The sequence below is a fragment of the Hyperolius riggenbachi genome, chromosome 4 (assembly GCF_040937935.1).
Source record: "Hyperolius riggenbachi isolate aHypRig1 chromosome 4, aHypRig1.pri, whole genome shotgun sequence".
In the NCBI taxonomy this organism is placed as follows: Eukaryota; Metazoa; Chordata; class Amphibia; order Anura; family Hyperoliidae; genus Hyperolius; species Hyperolius riggenbachi.
In genome coordinates, this window is record NC_090649.1 from 298626408 (window position 1) to 298649584 (window position 23177).

The following is a 23177-nucleotide window of genomic DNA, read 5'->3' on the forward strand; positions in this document are numbered from 1 at the left end:
TTCTCAAGATTAGAGTTGGGCCGAACCTCCGATTTTAGGTTCGCGAACCCTGTTCGCGAACTTCCGCAAAAGGTTCGGTTCGCGAAAAAGTTCGCGAACAAGTTCGCGAACCGCAATAGACTTCAATGGGGAGGCGAAAAATGATAGAAAACATGTTTCAAAAGCTCTAATACCTGGAGCCACACCTAATTGAGTGAAATACACATCACTGCTGGAGGAGCCACACCTAATCGAGTGAAATACACATCACTGCTGGAGGACCCGCCCACCCTACCTCCTCCAAGCAAGGTCCTTTATACCATTTGCCTACCTACACTAATTAGTTATGGGACAGCTGCTACACACTCTGCTAGGGAGATTTTAATTGGTCACCCTCCACCCTCCACCCCTTCACCCCTTCACCCCTTCAACCTATTCCCTCCACCCCTTCACCCCTTCAACCTATTCCCTCCTCCCTCCTACCGGAGGGAGGAGGGTCTCTTCTGGCAGGGAATTATACTATTTTAAAAGCCAGTATACATCATACCATAGCTGGGAATCGAACCCAGATCTCACTGTGCAGTGGACACGTCACCCTAAGCACTGTACCACTACAGTAGTAAGTGAAGCTAGCCTAAAATGTACCATTAATGCTCAATGCAATAGAACCATTAGGTTGCTTAAAGGAGAACTGTAGTGAGAGGTATATGGAGGCTGCCATATTGATTTCCTTTTAAGCTATACCAGTTGCCTGTGTTGTCCCAGTTGTGTATTGGACACGATGTGGGCTGCACGACCGCTGTCTGGGACCTCCTGTTGTGTTTATTTTCAGCCCTGGTATCACCGCTAGGTACCAGGGCTATTATGTCACGCTGCCTACCTGCTGCCACACTCACACTACTCCTCCATTCCTCCTGCTGCTGCTGCTGTCTGTCTGTGTTTCCCACTGCCAGGGTACACAGATTTACCTTCTGCTGCCACTCTGCCACCAGCTATTACGTCCAACAATAGCTATTTGTGTAATTTGCTGTAAAAAAAAAAAAAAACATTAAAAAAAAAAAGTTTAATTTTTCTGAGGTGCCCGGGTTGAAAACTGTGTTGTCCCAGTTGTGTATTGGACACGATGTGGGCTGCACGACCGCTGTCTGGGACCTCCTGTTGTGTTTATTTACAGCCCTGGTATCACCGCTAGGTACCAGGGCTATTATGTCATGCTGCCTACCTGCTGCCACACTCTCTCTACTCCTCCATTCCTCCTGCTGCTGCTGCTGCTGTCTGTCTGTGTTTCCCACTGCCAGGGTACACAGATTTACCTTCTGCTGCCACTCTGCCACCGGCTATTATGTCCAACAATAGCTATATGTGTAATTTGCCTTTAAAAAAAAAAAAAAAAAAGGTTTACTTTTTCTGAGGTGCCCGGGTTGAAAACTGTGTTGTCCCAGCTGTGTATTGGACACGATGTGGGCTTCACGACCGCTGTCTGGAACCTCATGCTGTGTATTTACGGCCTGGTACCACCGCTAGGTACCACAGCCTATTATGTCTCGCTGCCTGCCTCATTGACTGCCTGCTGCCACACAATCATCCTCCTCCTGCTGCTGCTGCTGAATTTACCTCCTGCTGTCTGTGTGTTTCCACTGCCAGGGAGCACATACAATGGCGCTTCCATCATGCGCCACCAGCTATTTATTACGCTCAAAAATAGCTGCATTTCTTTAAAAAAACGAAAAAAATATATATACTTTTTAATACTTTGTGATATTATTTTTAGAGGTGTCCGGTTTGAAAACTGTGTTGTCCCAGTTGTGTATTGGACACGATGTGGGCTTCACGACCGCTGTCTGGAACCTCATGCTGTGTATTTACGGCCTGGTACCACCGCTAGGTACCACAGCCTATTATGTCTCGCTGCCTGCCTCATTGACTGCCTGCTGCCACACAATCATCCTCCTCCTGCTGCTGCTGCTGAATTTACCTCCTGCTGTCTGTGTGTTTCCACTGCCAGGGAGCACATACAATGGTGCTTCCATCATGCGCCACCAGCTATTTATTACGCTCAAAAATAGCTGCATTTCTTTAAAAAAAAAATATAGAAGAGAAATAAGTGAAGAAGAAGACGATATAGAAGAAGAAGAAGAAGATATAGAAAAAGAAGAAGAAGAAGAAGAAGGAGAAGAAGAAGAAGAAGAAGAAATAGAAAAATAATAATAAGAAGAAGATATAGAAAAAGAAGAAGAAGAAATAGAAAAATAATAATAAGAAGAAGATATAGAAAAAGAAGATATAGAAAAAGAAGATGAAGAAGAAGAAGATGATGAAGAAGAAGATGAAGAAGAAGATGAAGAAGATGAAGAAGAAGATGAAGAAGAAGATGAAGAAGAAGATGAAGAAGATGAAGAAGATGAAGATGATGAAGAAGAAGAAGAAGAAGAAGAAGAAGAAGAAGAAGAAGAAGAAGAAGATATAGATGAAGAAGAAGATATAGATGAAGAAGAAGAAGAAGATATAGAAGAAGAAGAAGAAGATATAGATGAAGAAGAAGATATAGATGAAGAAGAAGAAGAAGAAGAAGAAGAAGATATAGATGAAGAAGAAGAAGATATAGATGAAGAAGATATAGATGAAGAAGAAGAAGATATAGATGAAGAAGAAGAAGTATACAGTACTGAACAGAATTTTGGACACAACTTCTCTTTCCACCTTTTTTTTAAAGGAACATCCCCACATAATCACTTGCTGTTGTTACTTGGAAAAAAAGATGTTTCTTGCATCATTCACCCCCAAAACAAGTGTTGGAAGCTATTTAAGGCCAATTCGAATAGTCAGCTCGAATAATGAGCTTGAATACCGACTCGAATAGTGAGCTCGAATTTCGAGGTCGAATCAAATAGTGAAAAATATTCGACTCGAATATTCGACCGAACTCGAATAATTTACTATTCGAATTCGACCAAACTCGAATAATAAAAAGGGGTATCCGAGCATCACTATTGGTAACATTACCAATATTAATAATATTACCAAATGTTTTAGAATATTGGTAATATTACCAATATTCTCCTATCACCTAACTCGAATAATAAAAAGGGGTATCCGAGCATCACTGGTCAAAGGACAATGTTAAGTAAACCAGTAACCCTTGCCCACATACACACACATACATATACCCGCACCACCACAGATTTTTTATGAAGACATGACCCACACACCAGTTCAGCAAATATAACTATACTTCCAGCCCTTTTGTTAAACAAAGTCCACAACACTTACTGCTGTCTGTGCACCTGACAGAATGACACAGAGTTGCAAACACACAAAATTGTACAGTAGGATTACAAATTCAAGGTTTCATTTCTTATATATATATATATATATTGTTTAACCTCCCTGGCGGTATAGATGTGTATACCCTTCTATACAAAACATGCTGCGAGCGGTATGGAAGGATCTATCCGTCCAGCATGTCATCCACCCCCCACTGCTGATCGAGGCAGTTTCCGCCGATTTTTTCCGGTATCCGCCGACTCCCGGCCGTTCCATGTCCCTCTGCTGCCCTTCTGAGTGTCCCCCAGCCGCAGGAATCCTCCATGTCCCCGGTAAAATGAAGATGGTGACTTCCAGTTCCCCTAGAGATGCTCTGTGTGTGCCACCTACTGGCAGGCGCACATATGACATCACAAAATGAATGGATTCAAAAGTGTTTGTATTAGATTCAAAATACAAACACCTGTATTTGAATCTAATACCAACAAGTATAAATAGCTTGGCAGTTATTCCCCTCCTTCTCTTTTCAGAGTCCAAGAGTTCAGTGATAGTTGTTTTACAGCTCCTGAGATATATGTGCTATAATTTGCTTATTTGCTGCTTTCTGCCGTACATTTATTCAGAGTTGCGGCATAGTCGTTCTAATGACTGCTGTAATTTCTGGTTGTCTTTGCTACAGATTTTTTTTTTTTGTCGCTGACCGTCGGTTGACCTTTAACATTTGGTTGTCCTTTGGCTAACTGCTGTCATGGCCTAGTGTTCCAGAATGCCTCTCTCCGACCAAGCGCTCCTGGACATCTTGGAGGATAGTGACAGTGATGTGGAGTCCCTGGTGGATTTGACTGACAGTGATATGCCAGGAGACCTGTCATTGGCATCCGAGACTACCAGTGAGAGCGACGGGGAAAGCTCAGTTAGTGAGGTGCGTACCTGGTGCGAGATGGGCTGTCTGACTCAGGAACCGCCCCCTAGGTTCCCTTTTACTGGGTCACCTGGACAGAAGCGGGAGTGTGACCAGAGCCCCCTGGCCTACATGGAACTTTTCTTGACTGAAGAAGTGATTGGCATGATTGTACAGGAGACCAATCCCTATGCAGCACAGCAGCTGGCTACTCCTTTTAGCAGGTTCTCCAGGCCCAGGAAATAGGAACTTGTCACCAGCGAGGATATCTGGATGTTCCTGGGCCTCATTATCCTCCAGGGAGTGGTGGGGAAGCCGCTCCAGAAGTGGTACTGGACCACGAATCGAATTCTGGCCACACCGTTCTTTGGGTCTGTGATGCCGGAGTACCGTTTCTCCCTCATCATGAAATTCTTGCACTTCAGCAACAATGAGGAGTTTGGTGAGGCCACCCACCCTGCACCCAAGTTGAAAAAGATTTGGGAGCTGTACCAGCTGATCAGGTCCAATTTCAGGACTGAATACATGCCAGAGCGCGATATCACAGTCAACGAGTCTCTCATGGCCTATAAAGGTAGGCTCAGCTGGATTCAATTTATTGCATCTAAGAGGGCACACTTTGGGGTCAAGAGTTTCATGTTGTGAGAGTCAATATCTGGATACATCTGGAACTCCGCAATCTATACAGGGAAAGGCACCAAGTTTGACCGCAAGTATAGTGCTTATGGCCTGGCAACTTCATTGGTGCTCACCCTCATTGATCCGTTGCTGGATAAGGGATACTGCTTGACAATAGACAACTTTTACACCTGACCAGAACTGTATGAGTACCTGTTGTTACATAAAACAAACGCTTATGGCACTGTGAGGGCTTGCCGCCGCCAAATGCCACCCACATTTTCTAGCAAAAAAATGTAAAACTGGGGAAATTGTGGCCTGGCAGAAGGGCATGGTCATAGCATTGCGGTGGCGTGATAAAAATAATGTGTGCCTTCTAAGCACAGTACACAATGTTGCCACAGTCCTCACAATGACCAGAGGAGGAAAGGAGGTCAAGAAACCCCAAGTAGTGCTGGACTACAACCACATAATGGGGAGAGGGAGGTGGACTGAGCTGACCAGGCACTTACATTCTATCCTGCAATCAATAAGCAGCAGAAAAAATATTATAAAAAAAAATTCTGCCACCTTCTTAACCTGTTGCAGACTGCTCCACGCCAATTGGCGTGAGCAGTGCAGCATCCCCAGGACCGCTCCACACTGATTGCGGCAATCGCCATTCGGGAGAATGTTAAACGGCGGTTTTGCCGTCTAATTACTTTGTACAGCGCTGCGATCTGCAACATCGCTGTACTGGGGACAGCCATGTGACAAGGCTGTCCCCCCTGGCCCACAGGAGAACGATCTGCTCTCATAGCCTGAAGCCTATGAGAGCCGATCATGTGATTGGCTGGCTGGGGGGAGGGAGGGAGAGGAATGCGGCAAAACAAAAAAAAAGTTACGTTTATTTAAAAATCTTTAATATAAATATTGGTTAAAAAATAAATAAACAATGTGGGGGCGATCAGAGCTCTGTTGGTGGGGGGAAAAGGAGGGGGGAATCACTTGTGTGCTGTGTTGTGGGGCCCTGAAGCTTTGCCTTAAAGCTGCAGTGGGACAATTAAGTGAAAATGGTCTGGTCACTAGGGGGGTTAACGCCGCAGTCCTCAAGTGGTTAAACAGTGTCTGTGAAACTCTTTTGTTCTCTATAAAAAATGGTGTGACAGAACTATGCCACACCATGAATTTGTGTGGCAAATCTGTGAGGCCAGAGCCGGCCTTTGGGGGTGGCAAGTGGGGCAATCGCCCCAGGCCCCGCACCTGAAGAGGCCCCGCACCCTCTGCAGCGGTGGGGAGAGCAGGCAAAGTAGTTAAAACTCAAGTGTCTTCCTCCGATCCTCACAGCTACCATCTATTTCCTCTCCCAGCATCTGTGTATTGGTAACAGCGCCCCGTATGATGACGTGACCGCATGTCACCACAGGGGGGCACTGTTACCAATACACAGATGCTGGGAGAGGAATAGATGGTAGCTGTGAGGATCGGAGGAAGACACATGAGTTTTAACTACTATGCCCTCTCACCGCTGCAGCCACCTTCATATCTAACCTGTACTGCGGGGCACCTACCTATCTAATCTATACTGCAGGCACCTATCTAATTTATACTGCAGCCACCTATCTAATTTATACTGCAGCCACCTATCTAATCTATGCTGCAGGCACCTATCTAATCTATACTGCTGGCACCTATCTAATCTATGCTGCATGCACCTATCTAATCTATCTACCTGTCTGTAAACGAAATGGGAAAGAAATCCCCTTTGTTTCCAACTGTACAGAGCTGCGGTTCCCGGCAGCGCTGTACGAGACCGGCGATCCCCGGCCTCTGATTGGCCGGAGAGCGCCGTCCTCTCATAGGCTGATGCCTATGAGAGGCAGAACAGGACGGATCGCCGTCCTGTTCCAATTCAGATACCAGAGGGTAGGAGGGAGGGAGGGTGAGAGAGCCTCATAGAGGCTGAAGAAAAAAAAAACTGCCGCAGCGATTGGACCCCTCCGGCGGCATGTCCCCTTAGGGACAAAAAAAGGAGGTGAGTCCGATTGCTGAGCTCCATAGCTGGGCTGTGCAGGAGGCTGAAAAGCCCAGTGCAAGAAAAATGAGCCTGGTCGTTAGGGGGGGTTAGCACTATGGTCGTCAAGTGTTTAAATGCGAGTGGTGTAACTATATTCATTAACATAGTAGCAGCTGCTAGTAAAGTATTGCAGGACCTCCTGCATTTAACACGCGCTTAATTTGAATCCTTGTGCATATTGTTTGATACACCTCCCTATATTGCCTGATGAAGCGGGGTTGAACCTGCGAAACGCGTTGCATTTCTTTTTGGAGTTCCCAATAAATGTGTTTGACTGTCTGAATCGCAGTCATTGTCGTGTCTGCTTGAGGGAGGTAGGACCACCACTTCCTCCTTCAATTTTGCCATTTAAGTTGTTTTTTAAGCTCATTTAATCTAATCTTATACTTTTGGCGCCTCTGTTCATTGTATACAATTTTGAGTCCACCCTTGGTGGAGGGTTGCTACCCTTTCTTCCTGTCTACAGAGAGCGACTTCTTAATCCTGAGTGGGGTCAGGACAATCTCCCCACCTGCCTTTACAGTGGTTGCCTGCTGGTGACCCTGACTTGTGAGTATCTAGCAATACAAACTTATTGCCACCTTGTCCAGTACGAATTACACTATTGGGGCTCTTGGTGTTCCCTGTTTTTATCTCTTTGCAAACTCCTGCATTTAAAGTTACAGACGTTGCTATGTAAGGCATGCATAGTGCTTGCTCTTTCACATTAAGCCCTAAACTTATTTATTTCCTCTTTCATGTCGTTTCACTTATTTAAAGGGAACCGAAGGTGAGAGGGATATGGAGGTTGGCATGTTTATTTCCTTTTAAATAATGCACATTGCCTGTCTGTCCTGCTGATTCTATGCCTCTAATCATTTATTAGATTTATACTTTTACTGCCCCAAGGCCAATTTTCTTGTGTCTACAATTTAAGGTACAGAAGCCCCACTCCCAATTCAATTTGCAGTTTATAGTTGCATAGTTAGTTTGGTTGAAAAAAAAAAGACATTCATCCATCAAGTCCAACCAGAAAAAATAAAAAAAAACACCATCCTGAACCTGCAAATATCCCAGTTGATCCAGGGGAATGCAAAAAACCTTCCAAAGCCTGGGCCAATTAGCCTTAAAAGAGAAAATTCCTTCCCGATTGAAGTCAGATAAATCCCAGGATCAACTTTTCCAGGAATTCCCTAAAAATTATAGCCGTGGATGCCCTTCAATGTAAAGAAAGCATCCAAGCCATCTTTAAATGAAGATATAGAGTTTGCCATAACTACTTCCTGGGGTAAGATGTTCCAGATTTTAACCACTCTCACTGTAAAGGACCCTTTCTAAATAGATGGCAAAAACTTTTTTCCTCCACAAGCAAATTATGTCCCCTTGTCCATCATACAACCCTAGGGACAAAAAGCTTATCTGCCAAGCTGTTGTATTGCCCTCTGATGTATTTATACATGTTAATCAGGTCACCATTCAGTCGCCTTTTTTCCAAGCTAAATAAGCCCAGTTTTAGTGATGAGCAGAAGTTACGCCCATGCGTAATTATGCATCGTAATATGCAATTACACATCGTAATCATAATGTGTAATTTCGGGGGAACATTGTAAGCAATTTCGTAGGTAATTGTTCCCATTCGTAATTACGCATGAATTTACATGTAATTTACATGTAATTTTGTGCCGGCTTTGAATAGCAAAGCCTCCATACATGCCAATGCTACCAAAATTGCTACATATGCTAAAAAGAATAGTGGGTTCAAGGTACAAAAATAGTTATTCAAAAAGACTGTAGTTTTTGAGAAAATCAATTTTAAAAAAACAAAAAAAATGGTTTTTAACTGTCATATTTCTAGGTTTAAAAACCATTTATCTTTGCGTTGTACAATCCATTTTCTCAAAATTACAAGATCTTTTGGAAAAATTATTTTTTGGCTTGTGCCCAATATTCTTTTTGTACTTTGTACTCGTTCCGGAAGGTCAATGTGCTTTCTATAGTGTGGTGCCCAAAACTGTATTCCAGTCTCCAGATGTGGCCTCACAAGTGAATTATACAGAGGGAGTAGTATGCTAGCACCTCAAGATATTATTTCCCTTTTTATGCATCCCAGAATTTTATTTGCTTTAGCTACCGCTGCTTGGCATTGTATACGATTACCTAACTTTCTATCAACCAGTATTCCTAAGTCTTTCTCCAAGTCTAATGTTCCCAGCTGTATGCCATTTATTTTATATGATGATCTACCATTGATATGCCCAAGGTGCATGACTTACATTTATCAACATTACATTTCATCTGCCATGTGCCTGTCCATATGGCCATGTTCTCAAGGTCCTGTTGTAATAAATCACTATTAGTCTTAGTGTTAATAATTCTGCATAATTTTGTATCATCTTCAAAGATGGCTACATTACTCTGTATTCTATGTAGTCGATCATTAATAAATTAATTGTAAAGAATAGGACCAAGTACTGACCCCTGTGGTACCCCATTGCTAACTGTAACGATCGGTGAAGCACAGAGAAGATCTGATTACCGGTGATCTGCAGTATCACTGGGAATACAGATGTATACCAGATTATAAGTGATCTGCAGTATCACCGATAATCCGATATACTAGCTAACCTCTGTTCACCTGAGTAGAGTGTAGTGTTTGGTGTAACAGTAACACTTAGAGGACTAGGCCTCAGTGCAGCAAGGAGTACTGCACAGATTCCTTCCGCAGTCCTGAGCTCTCCAAGACGGGAGGAGTCAGACTGACAGTAGGAAGGATTGTCTGAAAGTGACACTCAGGAGGAGATGTCACTGACAGGATGGGGAACCGCCTCCAAGGGTAAGGTCGGTTCTCGAGGTCGGACAAGCCAGGTCGTACACACACGGACAGACAAAGTACAAGATCATAAAGCAGAGGCGGAGTCTAGGTACAGGCAGAGTTCGGCAACAGGGTATCAGAAATATCGAGGTACAAGGTCAGAGTTCAGGAGGATAGTCAGGCAGGCAAAAGTCATAACAGATAATCACAATCAAACTAGTACTTTAGCTATCAACAGAATCTAGCTAAGTGTAGGATTACAGCTCCAGCTGGTCCCGGCACACTTGCGAATCTGACTACGGATCTGGGTGCTCCCACGTATGTGATCGCACGCCAGACAATGAGCAAGTGAACAACCCGTGGTATATATACACAGGTATCCCCCCAGCACCTCCCTAAGTGCTGGGCCAATGACGAGTGGAGCCAGAGTCAGCTGACCAGCCTGGTCAGCTGACTCCTTTCTGGCTGCCATAAATTCCCTGCCTGAATGCGCGCGCGCGCGTCACTCTGAAACTAGAGGGACTACGAGTCCCAGCCACAGCAGCCCCGCTCTGCGGTGTCTCCGCAGCGGGGGTATGCGCGCTAACCGCCGCGTCCAACACGGCGGTTTCTCCGCGCTCCGCTGAGCCCTGCGCGGAGACAGCCGCCTCATCCCGAGAGGAGGCGGCTGCCTCTCCGTGTGCAGGCTCACTATGCGCGGAAGGAGCCGCCTGCGGCTGGCTCATGGCGGCGGCTCCTCCACGCTTTCTCACACTAACAGTCCAATTCTGAGTATGTTACGTTTACCACCACGCTTTGCCTTCTATCCCTTAACCAGTTCTCTATCCACATACACATTTCTTCCTAGTCCCTGTATCCTCAGCTTGTATACCAGGATATTGTGGGGAACAGTGTCAAAAGACTTTGCAAAGTCCAAGTACACTACATCTATAGCTTTCCCAAGATCTAAATTTTCATTCGCCACTTCATAAAAGCTGAGCATGTTGGTGAGACAGGACCTGTCTTTAGTAAAACCATGCTATCAAACTGAAATAAGATTATTCTGTGCTACATAATTTTGTATAGCATCCTGTAGGATACCTTCAAACAATTTACACACAACTGATGTTAAGCTTACTGGTCTATAGTTTCCTAGCTATTATTTTTTTCCCTTCTTGAGTAAGGGGAAAACATCAGCTGCATAAGGAACTGACCCACTTGAAAGAGAATCACAGAAAATAAGAGAAAGTGGCTCCCACTTCCACGTGTAACATCCATGTGCAGCTGTCCCACTCTTTCAATGTACAGTATTAGAGCAATGCTAAAAATGTAGAACATGACAAAAATGGGCTTCACTAGAGGAAAGGATCGTTTAGGGTTTCTTCAAAGAAATTCTGCAATCTTCTCCAATGAATTGTGCTGTGGACTATTGCATAGATCTTCTACAGACATAGTAACTATAAACAACATGTAAATAATCTAAGTTTTATGTTTAAATATCAAATGGTGTGTTTGCTGTTAGTTTATCACTAAACATGGGGTGCATATGAATTGACTGCTGTGCTAAGATAGATCAGGCAGTACATATACCTTTAGAATGATTCAAACACATACGTAGAAGTACACACACACAATAACCTTGTTAAATCCGGTATTTGTTTTTCAGTTTTATAAAAAGCAACCTTCAAAGCGTAGCATGTAACAGATTAAGGATAATGCCTGTAAAGGTTGTGTATCAAAATATCCAAACCTGGAAAATAACATTATAGTTCTGTTTGTCTTGTTGTCATGAGAACAGCTTCTAATTAATGAGAATCTGCTCAGAGCAGACATTTCACTGCATCAGCAACACCACTGATGTCGCTTTGGTGAATGTTTTTCATTTGTTACTCATATTAACATTCTAATTTATCTCTCCAAAGCAATGCTTATTTTGTCAATCCCAGAGCATGTCCGCCATTGCTACAGCACTTCAACTCTATTATTTTCATAAGAATGTTAATAATAGCAGTAGGAATTATGTTTACAAATGGCAGCCACCAATACGGGCTAGGCTTTTCAATTTCCAAACAAATTGAACCAGCACAGCACTTAACAGCCCAAAATTATTTTTCTAATTAAATTTAGTTCTCAATTAGTATCAAAAATTGCTTGCTACCTTCTGACCTTCAGCATTTTCAATGTTACAGTGGATGTGCTTTATGCAATTTATTAAATTATCTATTCATGTGTCATCAGAGATAAGCTGTGACATTGTTGCTACTGAAGTTAATAGATGATCAAGTACAAAGTAGTGGAGACAAAAGGCAAATTGGACAGGTTTTTCCAGTTCCAGATGGCTGGAAAAGTTGATTCTCTTCTTGTTCCACAATCTAGTATATACAAGGAAGATTTATCAATAGTCATGTACAGTCGTGTTTCTTATGCAAGCAAAGAAGAAGTGTGGACCAAGAGTAAACTAAACCCTACTTTCATACTACTAGTTTCTTTTCTATTCTTTGCTTGAAGTTTTGTTGATAAACCCACTTGTAGACATGAAGATGAGCTTTAAAGTTTGTAAGTCATTTTGAATCATTAATATTTCAGCTTAATTGTGACCTAAATTTAATACTTTTTCATAAAAGTTTTAAAGGTAGGTACTGAGAGCCTGATTAAGCAAATCAATCCAAATATGATGCTTGTTTATTTGTTTACTAGAAAAAAAAATATAAAAAAATGATGTATTTGTATGATGTAAAGGCTTGTGACTCTTTCAGTAGCCGGCAGAAATAGCCCATTCCGCTTACAGACAAGTCCCAGCTCTGAGGATTTGTTAGTTTTTGCTCATGAATTAGCTGCTTTTCTATAAGAGTCATCTGATTAATTTGACTTGACCATTCCAAAACAATAAATCCCTTGATATTCCCCAAATGCAAGATAGGTCTTTGGTTCCTAAAAGGTATCCTGAAATTTTCTGAGATCTTATGTAGTACTAATAAAAAGGCCCACCTGTTAAAAAACGGGCACTAGGCCATGGCCGCTAAACCCAGCAACGTGCATACCGATGCGTCCTGCTCACCCATCTCCCACTACTGTTCGAAATATATGCGCACAGGGAGATGTTGCTTGGTTGGCAGTTGGAAAAAGCTTTTATTTCCCACAATGCAATGAGGTTCTCAGACAGCAAACTGTCAAGTCTGGAAGCAGGGACACACACGCACGCACAGGGACAGGACGCAGAGACACAGGGGTTTTATTACAAAGGATTACATGGCTTGGCCTTCTTGTTAATTTTGTTGGTCAACCATTAACAGGTAACAGTGACCTGATAGAGTCTCATCAAATTTATAAAGAGCTGACCAGATTTTGTTTTCTGTTGTGATCACTGCATATTAATTACAGCAAAGTGGGGGTCCACTTCTCTATCTGCTTGAATGATTAGTGGATTGCATGCCGTTTCCTCATTCCAGAAATAGGTGCAGTACATGAATCATTGATGCACACTGTGACTTCATACTGCTACTCCTTAAAGTAACAATATGTATCAAACTTGCAAAAGAGAGTATCTGAAACAAACACCAATTTTCTCCATGATAACATATGGCATTCTCAACTTTGAAAGTGGTGAAATCCATTTGGCGAACTATAATGAGGTGATTAGGCTGATTAGTGCTTAATAACAATTAAATTATGGCAATGGTATCACAGCAGAAAAGGGGTGATCCTGTATATAAATGGTTGCCTTTTAAGGTGATCACTGCCTTAATAAATGTGACAGTCTGAAAAATATCTTTTGGGAGCAGAGATAAGGCCTCTTTGCTTTTATTTTTATGAAATTGCCCCTATGTCCATATACTGTATTTGTTTAATATGAAACGAATGCAAACTCTTTATATTCAGCTTTAGATAGAATAGAAATGATTAGACCATTACAACTTTTTTTCACCCTCAATGGTAGGGTCATAATGGAAATAAAAAGGAGTGATGTCTCTTAGGATGTCACAACTGCATTGACAGTACTACCGGTATTTTAAGTAGCCTGTTAAGTTTCTTACTGCTTTCTGTGCCTCTACTGAAAAATATAACTTAACTCCTACTGCTGTGACTAGGTCACCAAAAGCCACAAGTGAGGAGAAATCTCTCCCAGGGCCTTATTCAACTTTCCTTTTTAGTTTTCTGTCAGGCGATAATTATGTCATCAAACCTAAAAAAATAACTCTGCAGCATTGATCAATTAAAAAGTTCTAAAAAAATTCAATAAAATATGGCTACCTTTTATGCAATATCTTTTAGGCCCGGAAAGTAGCGCCAGGGTCAATGGTCTATAATTTCGATTGAGCTCTTGACACTTCGTCAGCTTTATCAATAGCCATCTGGTCGCAAGACCTCCCTGTCCCAAACTCTTGTTACTACTTATTCTCCCGCTCCAGCCTACTCTTCTACTCTCTTTCTCACCTCTTCTAAGCCTGGCTTAGCCTTTCTTCTTCCTTCCATTCCCACTCTTCCTAAAAATTGTTCTCACTCAAACTAAGCACTCCTACTGCGGGATCTCGCTCTACTTAGGAAGTACTGATTAGAAGCCTTCACCTACTCTCGCTGGATAATAGGTGTTAATATCGCTACCCCCCCTCAGGTTAAATGGGACGCATTCCTGTCCAGCCTAATTTAGGTTCCTTGTATGGATAGGCATGCTATCCCAAGTCAATGGCACTTTTATCTCATATATTCCTCAAACCCTTCTGAGAAGCATTGAAAACGATATGTAATTCAAGCTTAAAGTATTATAAGAATGCACTAAGTGATGTTTAACTTTAGCTCTACCTTCCGTAAATTGTCATCAGTATTCTTGTTATTGTACTAGTTCCAATGTATCCTGCATAAGGCGAACTTATTTCTCTACCTTTGTTTACTAATGTTATGTTGACATTATATGTGTCTTAAAAATTCAATAAAAATTTTATTGGGGAAAAAAAAAAAAAGTTCTAAAAAATAAGTAAAAAAAATTATTATGAGTATTTTCTTGCATGCTGGGGACATAAAGTGGACCAGAACTCTTGCACAGGACAGAAGGAAAACATAGAGAAATGTGCCCTGTATGTACCGTATTTAGAGAGTTAGCCTGTCTAACCCCATCTCCTAACTAATCACAAATGTAATTTGATCTCTCAGCTGTTTAAGTTTTAATGGATTTTCAAAGCTGTCAGTGGAGAGATTTTCCCTCATATCCAGTACCTACCTGAAGCTTCACAGATTTAATATAAAACTGGTGGTTCCAGAGATAGTAAACAGCCCCTTACTGCAATATTCAATATTGCATTTCCTGGATCTGGGTAAAATACTTGCATGAATAATTCTTGGTAATATTTTACCTTTTGTATTTATTTTTAGAAAATGAGGATGACCTTGCCGGAGTGAAGGACAGACTGAAAAATGCAGATGAGAAAAACCAGGACATGGTCAGAGCTTTGAACAACACACTCGGAAAGATATCGGCATTGCCTAATGGTATGTAAATACATATTGTGACAAACTTCACACAGTTTTATGCTAAGGGAAAGCCTGTATTTTATGTATTTCATTTTGTAAAATGAGCTTTTGGCTGCAAAAGAAACAATAGCCAACAATAGAGTCTGCCTAGACAGCAGGCTGGAACTTGTTGGAGTCTGGCTAGAAGACAGGCTGGAATGTATATTATTGTGAATGGCAGAATGGATCATTTCTGAGTCTGGTAGGATGGTAGGTTGGAGCTTGGCTGCATCTCTCTGCAAAGCTGCATAATCTGACTGAACAGCAAGTGGGAAGTGTTTGGGATCTAGCTGCATTGCAGTTTGGAGCAGATTTGGTTCGGACTTCAGGCTGGAACTCAAAGGGTCTGGCTGAGTCAAAGGCTGGAACTCAGCAGAGTCATGCTAATCAGCAAGCTGGAATTGTTTACAATCTGTCTGTCCTGTTGTCTAGAACTCAGTAGAGTCTATCTGAACTCTACGCTGGAAATAAGCAGCCTGGAGCTGAAATTGTTTGACTAGACTGCAGGCTGGAACTGTTAATGGAACTGTTTAGTCTAGATACGCACACTAGATGATGCTTGGCCGGGCAGCTGTGAAGGACCATCTCAGCCAAGAATCTACCATGGCTATCAGTGTCTCCTGACCATACCTGTTCCATCTTCTGCTACCTCATCATACCACCTTTCTTCTCCATAGAAAATGAGGCATCACTCTGCTATAGTTACAACTCCTGTCCCCCAAAAAACTGTTCCCCAAGGGTTTGAGTCTTTGGGAGACAATTGTGCACCTTTAGTGTCTGACTGGACTGTAAGCTGGAACTGTGTAGTGTAGCTATAATGCAGGCTTCAGCATTGCAATGTCTTAATGAACTGCATAGAAAAGAGTGCATGCACATACACTATTTTTCCATTCACTTCAATGGAGTCAAGTGCAGCTGCAGTAGCAATCCACCTCTGCTCCAAAAGTACAATAGCATGCATGTTTGTGCATGCTGCCATTTGCCAAGTATTTAGATGATGGCAACATTAAGACAAGATATAGTTAGGTGTGTTCCTAGTACTTTGATTTGATATTTTGCAAATTATTTTGCTGGATGGATCATCCAGCAGTCATGGATGGTGCTCAGTGGTAAAATAGTATTTCAAGGTTTACTGTACATATTGTTAAGTGTGCTTAAATGTCTTAGAATGAGACAATGATTAGTAATGTAGGTTTTTTCCATTATTAACTTTAGACCCTTTTTTAATATGTTGACATAGTGCTTCAGTTGTTTACAGCCTAAATGAAGCCATTTATCCAGGCAAAGGCATGACACAAGTTCACTTTCACAATACATTTTCATATCCACTGAATGTTTAGTTGATTTAAGAGACAGGGATCATATTTTTTTAAATGCAAGTGAGGTTTCACCCCCCCCCCCCCCCAAAAAAAAAAAAAAAAAATAATAAAAAAAATAATCATAATAATTAAAAAAAAAATGATGTATTACAAATATGCTAGCATTGTGGTGAATTTTAAACCAGTGAAAAATGTTTTAACGCCTAGATTTTAACAAGCATTTTAATATCTGACATTTTAATACATGTATGCAAAGCCCTAACAGTATAGGGAACTAAAAGCTGGCATTTTCAGAAAGTAGCAAGGGCTCATGGGAGCTTAGTCTTGGCAGGAGGAGGGGGAGGTATTACTAGCCAGAGATTTCAGAGGCAGAGGGGAGGAGGGGGGATTAGGTTTTTTTCACAGGCTGAGTGCTGAAGATGCAGATAAGCTTGCCTGTTTGTAATGTTTACGAACAACATGGCTGCTGTCATTGTATCACAGGAAGAAATAATCATATTCTGTTGAAGTTGTTTGCATCTAGATTTGCTGTGTAAACTATCTAAAATGTAGATAAGATATATAGACAAGTTACTTGTTATAGTTAGTTTTTCATCTCGGATCCGCTTTAATTCAAATCTAAGATCTCCAAGGTATCAAGGTGTCTCCAGTTTCCAGACAATGATAGTCTACAGGTATAGGCAGCTGTCTGGGACTGGGTGTTTTTGGCTTTGTCAGCCAATAAGAGGTAAGCATGTCCTTCCTTCTCTGCTATGTGCTCTGTTGATTGATACACAGAGTGAGTATAGTGATATGTCTGTGTAATTATGTACTCCTGTGCTTAGTGCTCTTCAATGCACACTTGATAATATGCAATCATAATAGTTATTTGTCTCCTACTAATACAGAACTGTAAGTATATAATTAGCTAAAACATATGTACAATTACACTTCATTTTTAGTGTATTATTAGTTGTCATTCATTTAATTATCCTTCTGGGTTTTTTAAAAAATAGAAAAAAGTTTTACAATCAGTGGGTTAATACCAGAGGAATTGCCACTGAAATATGTAATGAAATGAAAAAAATTTCAATTCAAGGGAGTATAATGTTAACATTCAATTGGCAAGACATTTTCTTGTATCCATTCTCTGGTTTCGCTTGACACACATTTGTCTGTAATAGACACAATGGCGAAGATTCAGACGGCCAAAGACAAAGCCAGGCAAGCAAATGATACTGCCAACGATGTTCTTGCACGCATCAAAGATCTTAATCTCAATCTCCTGGGTTTGAAACAGAACTACAGTGAATTGAAAGAAGACGTAGCTAAAACGAATGCTGTTCTAAAAGATCCCGTTGAAAATGGTAAGTTTCTAATTTATTTCTGTGCATAAGTACAAATCCTAATTGGCTTTCCACTCTGCATGATTTCCTGTATTATAATGAATACATAAAATAAATAATAAACATTCAAATGCGTGATTTCCAATCTCTACATATATTGCTGACCCTTGTCCTGTGGCAGAGAATACACACTGTAACATATGGCAACACATAACAACATAGAAACACATAGCAGAGACTTGTTGCCACCGTTATGATTAAATAAATCCCAAATCCAAGCATCTTTTACGTATCTAGTGGTTTCTTTTACCCCCCGGAGAGCAACTACAACATGAAAAAAGCCTTGCAAAGTCCACCGATTGTCTGAGAAACATGTTGCTATATAAAAAATGGAGGAAATGTGTACAGCACTAAAGAGGACACATTTTTTTTCCTTTGAAGGGCAACATAGAAAAGTTGCAAATCTTTCAGTTTACAGCTTTGTAGAGTCTTTTAACCACTTTAGCCTCCATGACGTAGCTCCTACGTCCAAATATGCATGCTGGATGTAGGAGTTACGTCCATGAAAAACGGAGCCCCGATTGTTCTGTTAAACATCCCCTCTTCACTTCCTGTTAGTACGCATACAGGAAGCCAAAAATAAAAACAAATTTTACTTTGGCCATCTTGTGGCCAAATAGTAAAACTACATCTACATACATTTTTATTAAAATGAATAGACATTTTTACATTTAAAATTAACTGTTTACCTCCCACACACCCAAAAATATTTAAATAAAAATTTTAATTAGAAAAAAAATTACAATTAAAAAAAAACATAAATAGTTACCTAAGGGTCTGAACGTTTATAATATGCATGTCAAGAGAGTATATTACTAATATTTTTTAAATTATAAGCTTGTAAATAGTTATGGATGCAAAAAAAATGCACCTTTATTTCCAAATAAATTATTGGTGCCATACAATGTTATAAGGATATAATTTAAATGGTGTAATAACCGGGAAAAATGGGAAAATAAAATACACGGGTTTTAATTATGGTAGCATGTATTATTTTAAGGCTGTAATGGACGAAAACTGACAAATCATGATTTTTTTCAATTTTTCTCTTAATATTCCCGTTAAAATGCATTTAGAATAAAATATTTCTTAGCAAAATGTACCACCCAAAGAAAGACTGATTGTTGACGGAAAAAACATGATTTAATTGTTCAACTCTTCCTGGACCAACGGTAGTAGCACAAAGCAGTTGCCAGAAAGCAAGGAAAATACTATCACCTTTTAAAACCAGGAAAAAACAAGTTGTAACTACAAATGGATGAATGTCAATCTAAGAGATTTAATTTGTTTACAGTTGTCATGCAAAACGGTCGTATGACTAAAAGCAGCACACTAAAGTAAGGGCTGGCTCACACTACAAGAGCTTTTCTAAGTGTTCGTAATTTTAAAAGCTCTTGTAGTGTAAACCAGCCCTAATGACTGCCACTATCTTTTTTTTTTTTTAACAATGATGACACAATATGTCTGGCTATGATAAGTCACACATTGAAAAAAAAATATTATTTTAGAACAAAATGATCAGTGTAACTCCAAATATACATTCAAAGTTCAATAGTTTATAATGTTTTTTATATGATAACTTATAGTGTGAACAGGCAGCAACATTCTAAAGAAATGTTATTTTCAAATGTCCGCGCTCACAGTTAGAAGAACTACATAGGGGTTAAATGACCTCAAAAATGGGACAAACCCAAACCAGTCCAAAAAGTCCTGCACTGGAGTCCGCCGTGTACTGAAGCCTTTACTCCTTGCAGCCAGAAACTTTCACGTCAGGTGCATGTAAAAAGCATAAAAAGAAAGGACATAGCGTAAATCTGCATACACTGTTGTCAATTCCAACACCACATCCCAGTGTTTAAAACTCCGTCACCTCAGCCCACTCACAGGTGCCAGGACACCCCCCCACGTGCCCGCACTCACCCTAGCAACCTCCTGTATCCCGGAGGTAGGTGTATCAGCTTAGGGGGTTAATACTCATGTAGCAGGTTCAGCTTGATATCCTCCAACCAACAGTCACTGAAACTAGAGAGCGCTGATATAGTGTAAAACCAACTATGTTTTAATAAGTAAAAAGTATTGCACTCACAAGTATAGGTGGTTAACTAGCGTATAACACAGATGTGGTCCCCGGGTAACCGCTCTGCAAGACGCCGTCTCAGATCCGCGTTAGCCACACTATCCTGTTCCGTCCTCCGGCTCACCAGTCACGTACGCCGTAGCTCCGCCCTATGCATTTCGTCATACAATGACTCATCAGGGGCTGCCGGCGTACGTTTGACTGGCATCTAAAAGCGCACCCTCGCTCCTCCCTCTCCCATCAGCAAGGGAATAGGAATAGAAATAAAAATAATAATAAAAAATTTAGAAAACCCTACTCCACCTCCATTCAAGGAGTACAGCTACGCTAAAAAATATCTTTAATATAAAACCGAACAACCTTCGGCGGCCGTCTCCCAGAGCTATCACCCTTACATAAAAAGACTCCTAGTCTAATACAGGACCATACCTAATCTGAACGTACGAACCACCCTCCCCATACCCTCCCCATATAGAAGACTCCTAATCTAATACAGGACCATACCTAATCTCAGCATACAAATAACCCTCCCCATACACATACAATTGAACCCAAACATCGCCCCCCTGCAGACAATATTCAGTAAACCTATTAGGCAATGTACAAGTGTCATAATCCGCTCATGTATTACTAATAAAGCAATTGATGTCTAAATCGACATTAAGGCCATTAGGGGTCAGGGAATCTAAATCGTATATCCAACGAGTCTCCTTCTTGGAGATCTCACGTACTTTATTACATCCTCTCCAGGCTGGAACCAGCTTATCTATACCACAGAAAGACATCAGTTTTGGATTGCACTGATGTTCCTTTTTAAAATGCAATGGGACGCTATGTGACTCAAACCCCTTGAAGAGGAATTATTTCTGGCACAATGGAGATTATTTCAGACAGGTATATGGATGCACCATGGGGGCATCGTTTGCCCCCTCTCTGGCAAATCTCTATATGGCCTTATGGGAGGAAGAGGCCATTGCCCTAGGAGGTGAGCGTTTGGTGCTTTGGAAAAGGTATATAGATGACCTCCTCATCTTCTGGAAGGGAGATGAGGAGGGTTTCAAACAGTTCATTGCCTCGGTCAATGGCATAAGGCCCAATATTCAGCTGACGTCTGAGCAAAGTAAGGTGAGTATACACTTTTTGGATCTAGAAATCACTAGAGAAGGTACTGGCTTCAAAACCAAATGTTTCTTTAAGCCGACTGATCGGAACGGCTTTATCGAAACAACGAGTTGCCATCATCCAAATTGGTTACGAGGGGTCCCAAAGGGACAGTTTACCAGGATAAGGAGGAATTGTTCCGACCTTAGGGATTATTTTTCACAAACTGATGTCCTGAAGGATAGATTTAAGGAGAAGGGCTATAATGAGGACTGGTTGGAGGGATTGCAACAAGAAGTAGCAACCACTAATAGGAATGACCTGGTTCACTCTGGAAAGAAGGTAAGTAGGAATACTGCGAACCCTTTTACCTTTTTTTCCAATTTTTCTGCACAGTATAGACAAATGGAGCATATTTTTAAAAAACACTGGGATGTGTTACAGGGAGATCATATCTTGGGGGATGTTCTGCCCCCAAGACCCTCGTTTGTGTACAGAAAAGCCCCTAACTTAAAGAACCAACTGGCCCCCAGTTGTATCTCACCCCCGATACATTCACGTTTTGTTGGTTGGCAATCAGAGGGTTTTTTTCCTTGTAAGGGTTGTAGATGCTGTAGGGAGGCAAATGGAGTTAAATTGAATAGAGTGGTATCTGGAGTAAATGGATGTTCGTTTAAAATAAAGAACTTTATTACCTGTTCAAGTTCCTTTGTGGTCTATATGATTTGGTGTCCCTGCGGCCTACAATACGTGGGCCGCACCACAAGACCACTAAAGGAACGGATAGGGGAACATATAGTTAATATAAAGAAGGGGTTTGAGTCGCATAGCGTCCCATTGCATTTTAAAAAGGAACATCAGTGCAATCCAAAACTGATGTCTTTCTGTGGTATAGATAAGCTGGTTCCAGCCTGGAGAGGATGTAATAAAGTACGTGAGATCTCCAAGAAGGAGACTCGTTGGATATACGATTTAGATTCCCTGACCCCTAATGGCCTTAATGTCGATTTAGACATAAATTGCTTTATTAGTAATACATGAGCGGATTATGACACTTGTACATTGCCTAATAGGTTTACTGAATATTGTCTGCAGGGGGGCGATGTTTGGGTTCAATTGTATGTGTATGGGGAGGGTTATTTGTATGCTGAGATTAGGTATGGTCCTGTATTAGATTAGGAGTCTTCTATATGGGGAGGGTATGGGGAGGGTGGTTCGTACGTTCAGATTAGGTATGGTCCTGTATTAGACTAGGAGTCTTTTTATGTAAGGGTGATAGCTCTGGGAGACGGCCGCCGAAGGTTGTTCGGTTTTATATTAAAGATATTTTTTAGCGTAGCTGTACTCCTTGAATGGAGGTGGAGTAGGGTTTTCTAAATTTTTTATTATTATTTTTATTTCTATTCCTATTCCCTTGCTGATGGGAGAGGGAGGAGCGAGGGTGCGCTTTTAGATGCCAGTCAAACGTACGCCGGCAGCCCCTGATGAGTCATTGTATGACGAAATGCATAGGGCGGAGCTACGGCGTACGTGACTGGTGAGCCGGAGGACGGAACAGGATAGTGTGGCTAACGCGGATCTGAGACGGCGTCTTGCAGAGCGGTTACCCGGGGACCACATCTGTGTTATACGCTAGTTAACCACCTATACTTGTGAGTGCAATACTTTTTACTTATTAAAACATAGTTGGTTTTACACTATATCAGCGCTCTCTAGTTTCAGTGACTGTTGGTTGGAGGATATCAAGCTGAACCTGCTACATGAGTATTAACCCCCTAAGCTGATACACCTACCTCCGGGATACAGGAGGTTGCTAGGGTGAGTGCGGGCACGTGGGGGGGTGTCCTGGCACCTGTGAGTGGGCTGAGGTGACGGAGTTTTAAACACTGGGATGTGGTGTTGGAATTGACAACAGTGTATGCAGATTTACGCTATGTCCTTTCTTTTTATGCTTTTTACATGCACCTGACGTGAAAGTTTCTGGCTGCAAGGAGTAAAGGCTTCAGTACACGGCGGACTCCAGCGCAGGACTTTTTGGACTGGTTTGGGTTTGTCCCATTTTTGAGGTCATTTAACCCCTATGTAGTTCTTCTAACTGTGAGCGCGGACATTTGAAAATAACCCTGTTTATATTGTCTATCACAGCAATAGTGTGTACGCGACCCACGTTATTGTGTGGATGTTCTTATAGTCCTAAGCGCA

The 23177-nt window shown here is 41.4% G+C and overlaps 1 protein-coding gene across 12 annotated transcripts in view; it reads left to right on the forward strand.

Moving 5' to 3' along the window:
- LAMA2 (laminin subunit alpha 2) overlaps nucleotides 1-23177 on the forward strand; it is a 1150433-nt gene that overhangs the window by 934396 nt on the left and 192860 nt on the right. For all 12 annotated transcript variants that reach the window (XM_068231524.1, XM_068231529.1, XM_068231525.1 and 9 more), the window contains 2 exons: nucleotides 14956-15072; nucleotides 17576-17758. In XM_068231524.1, coding sequence (XP_068087625.1) covers nucleotides 14956-15072; nucleotides 17576-17758 — 300 coding nt within the window. The remainder of the gene's footprint in view (nucleotides 1-14955; nucleotides 15073-17575; nucleotides 17759-23177) is intronic.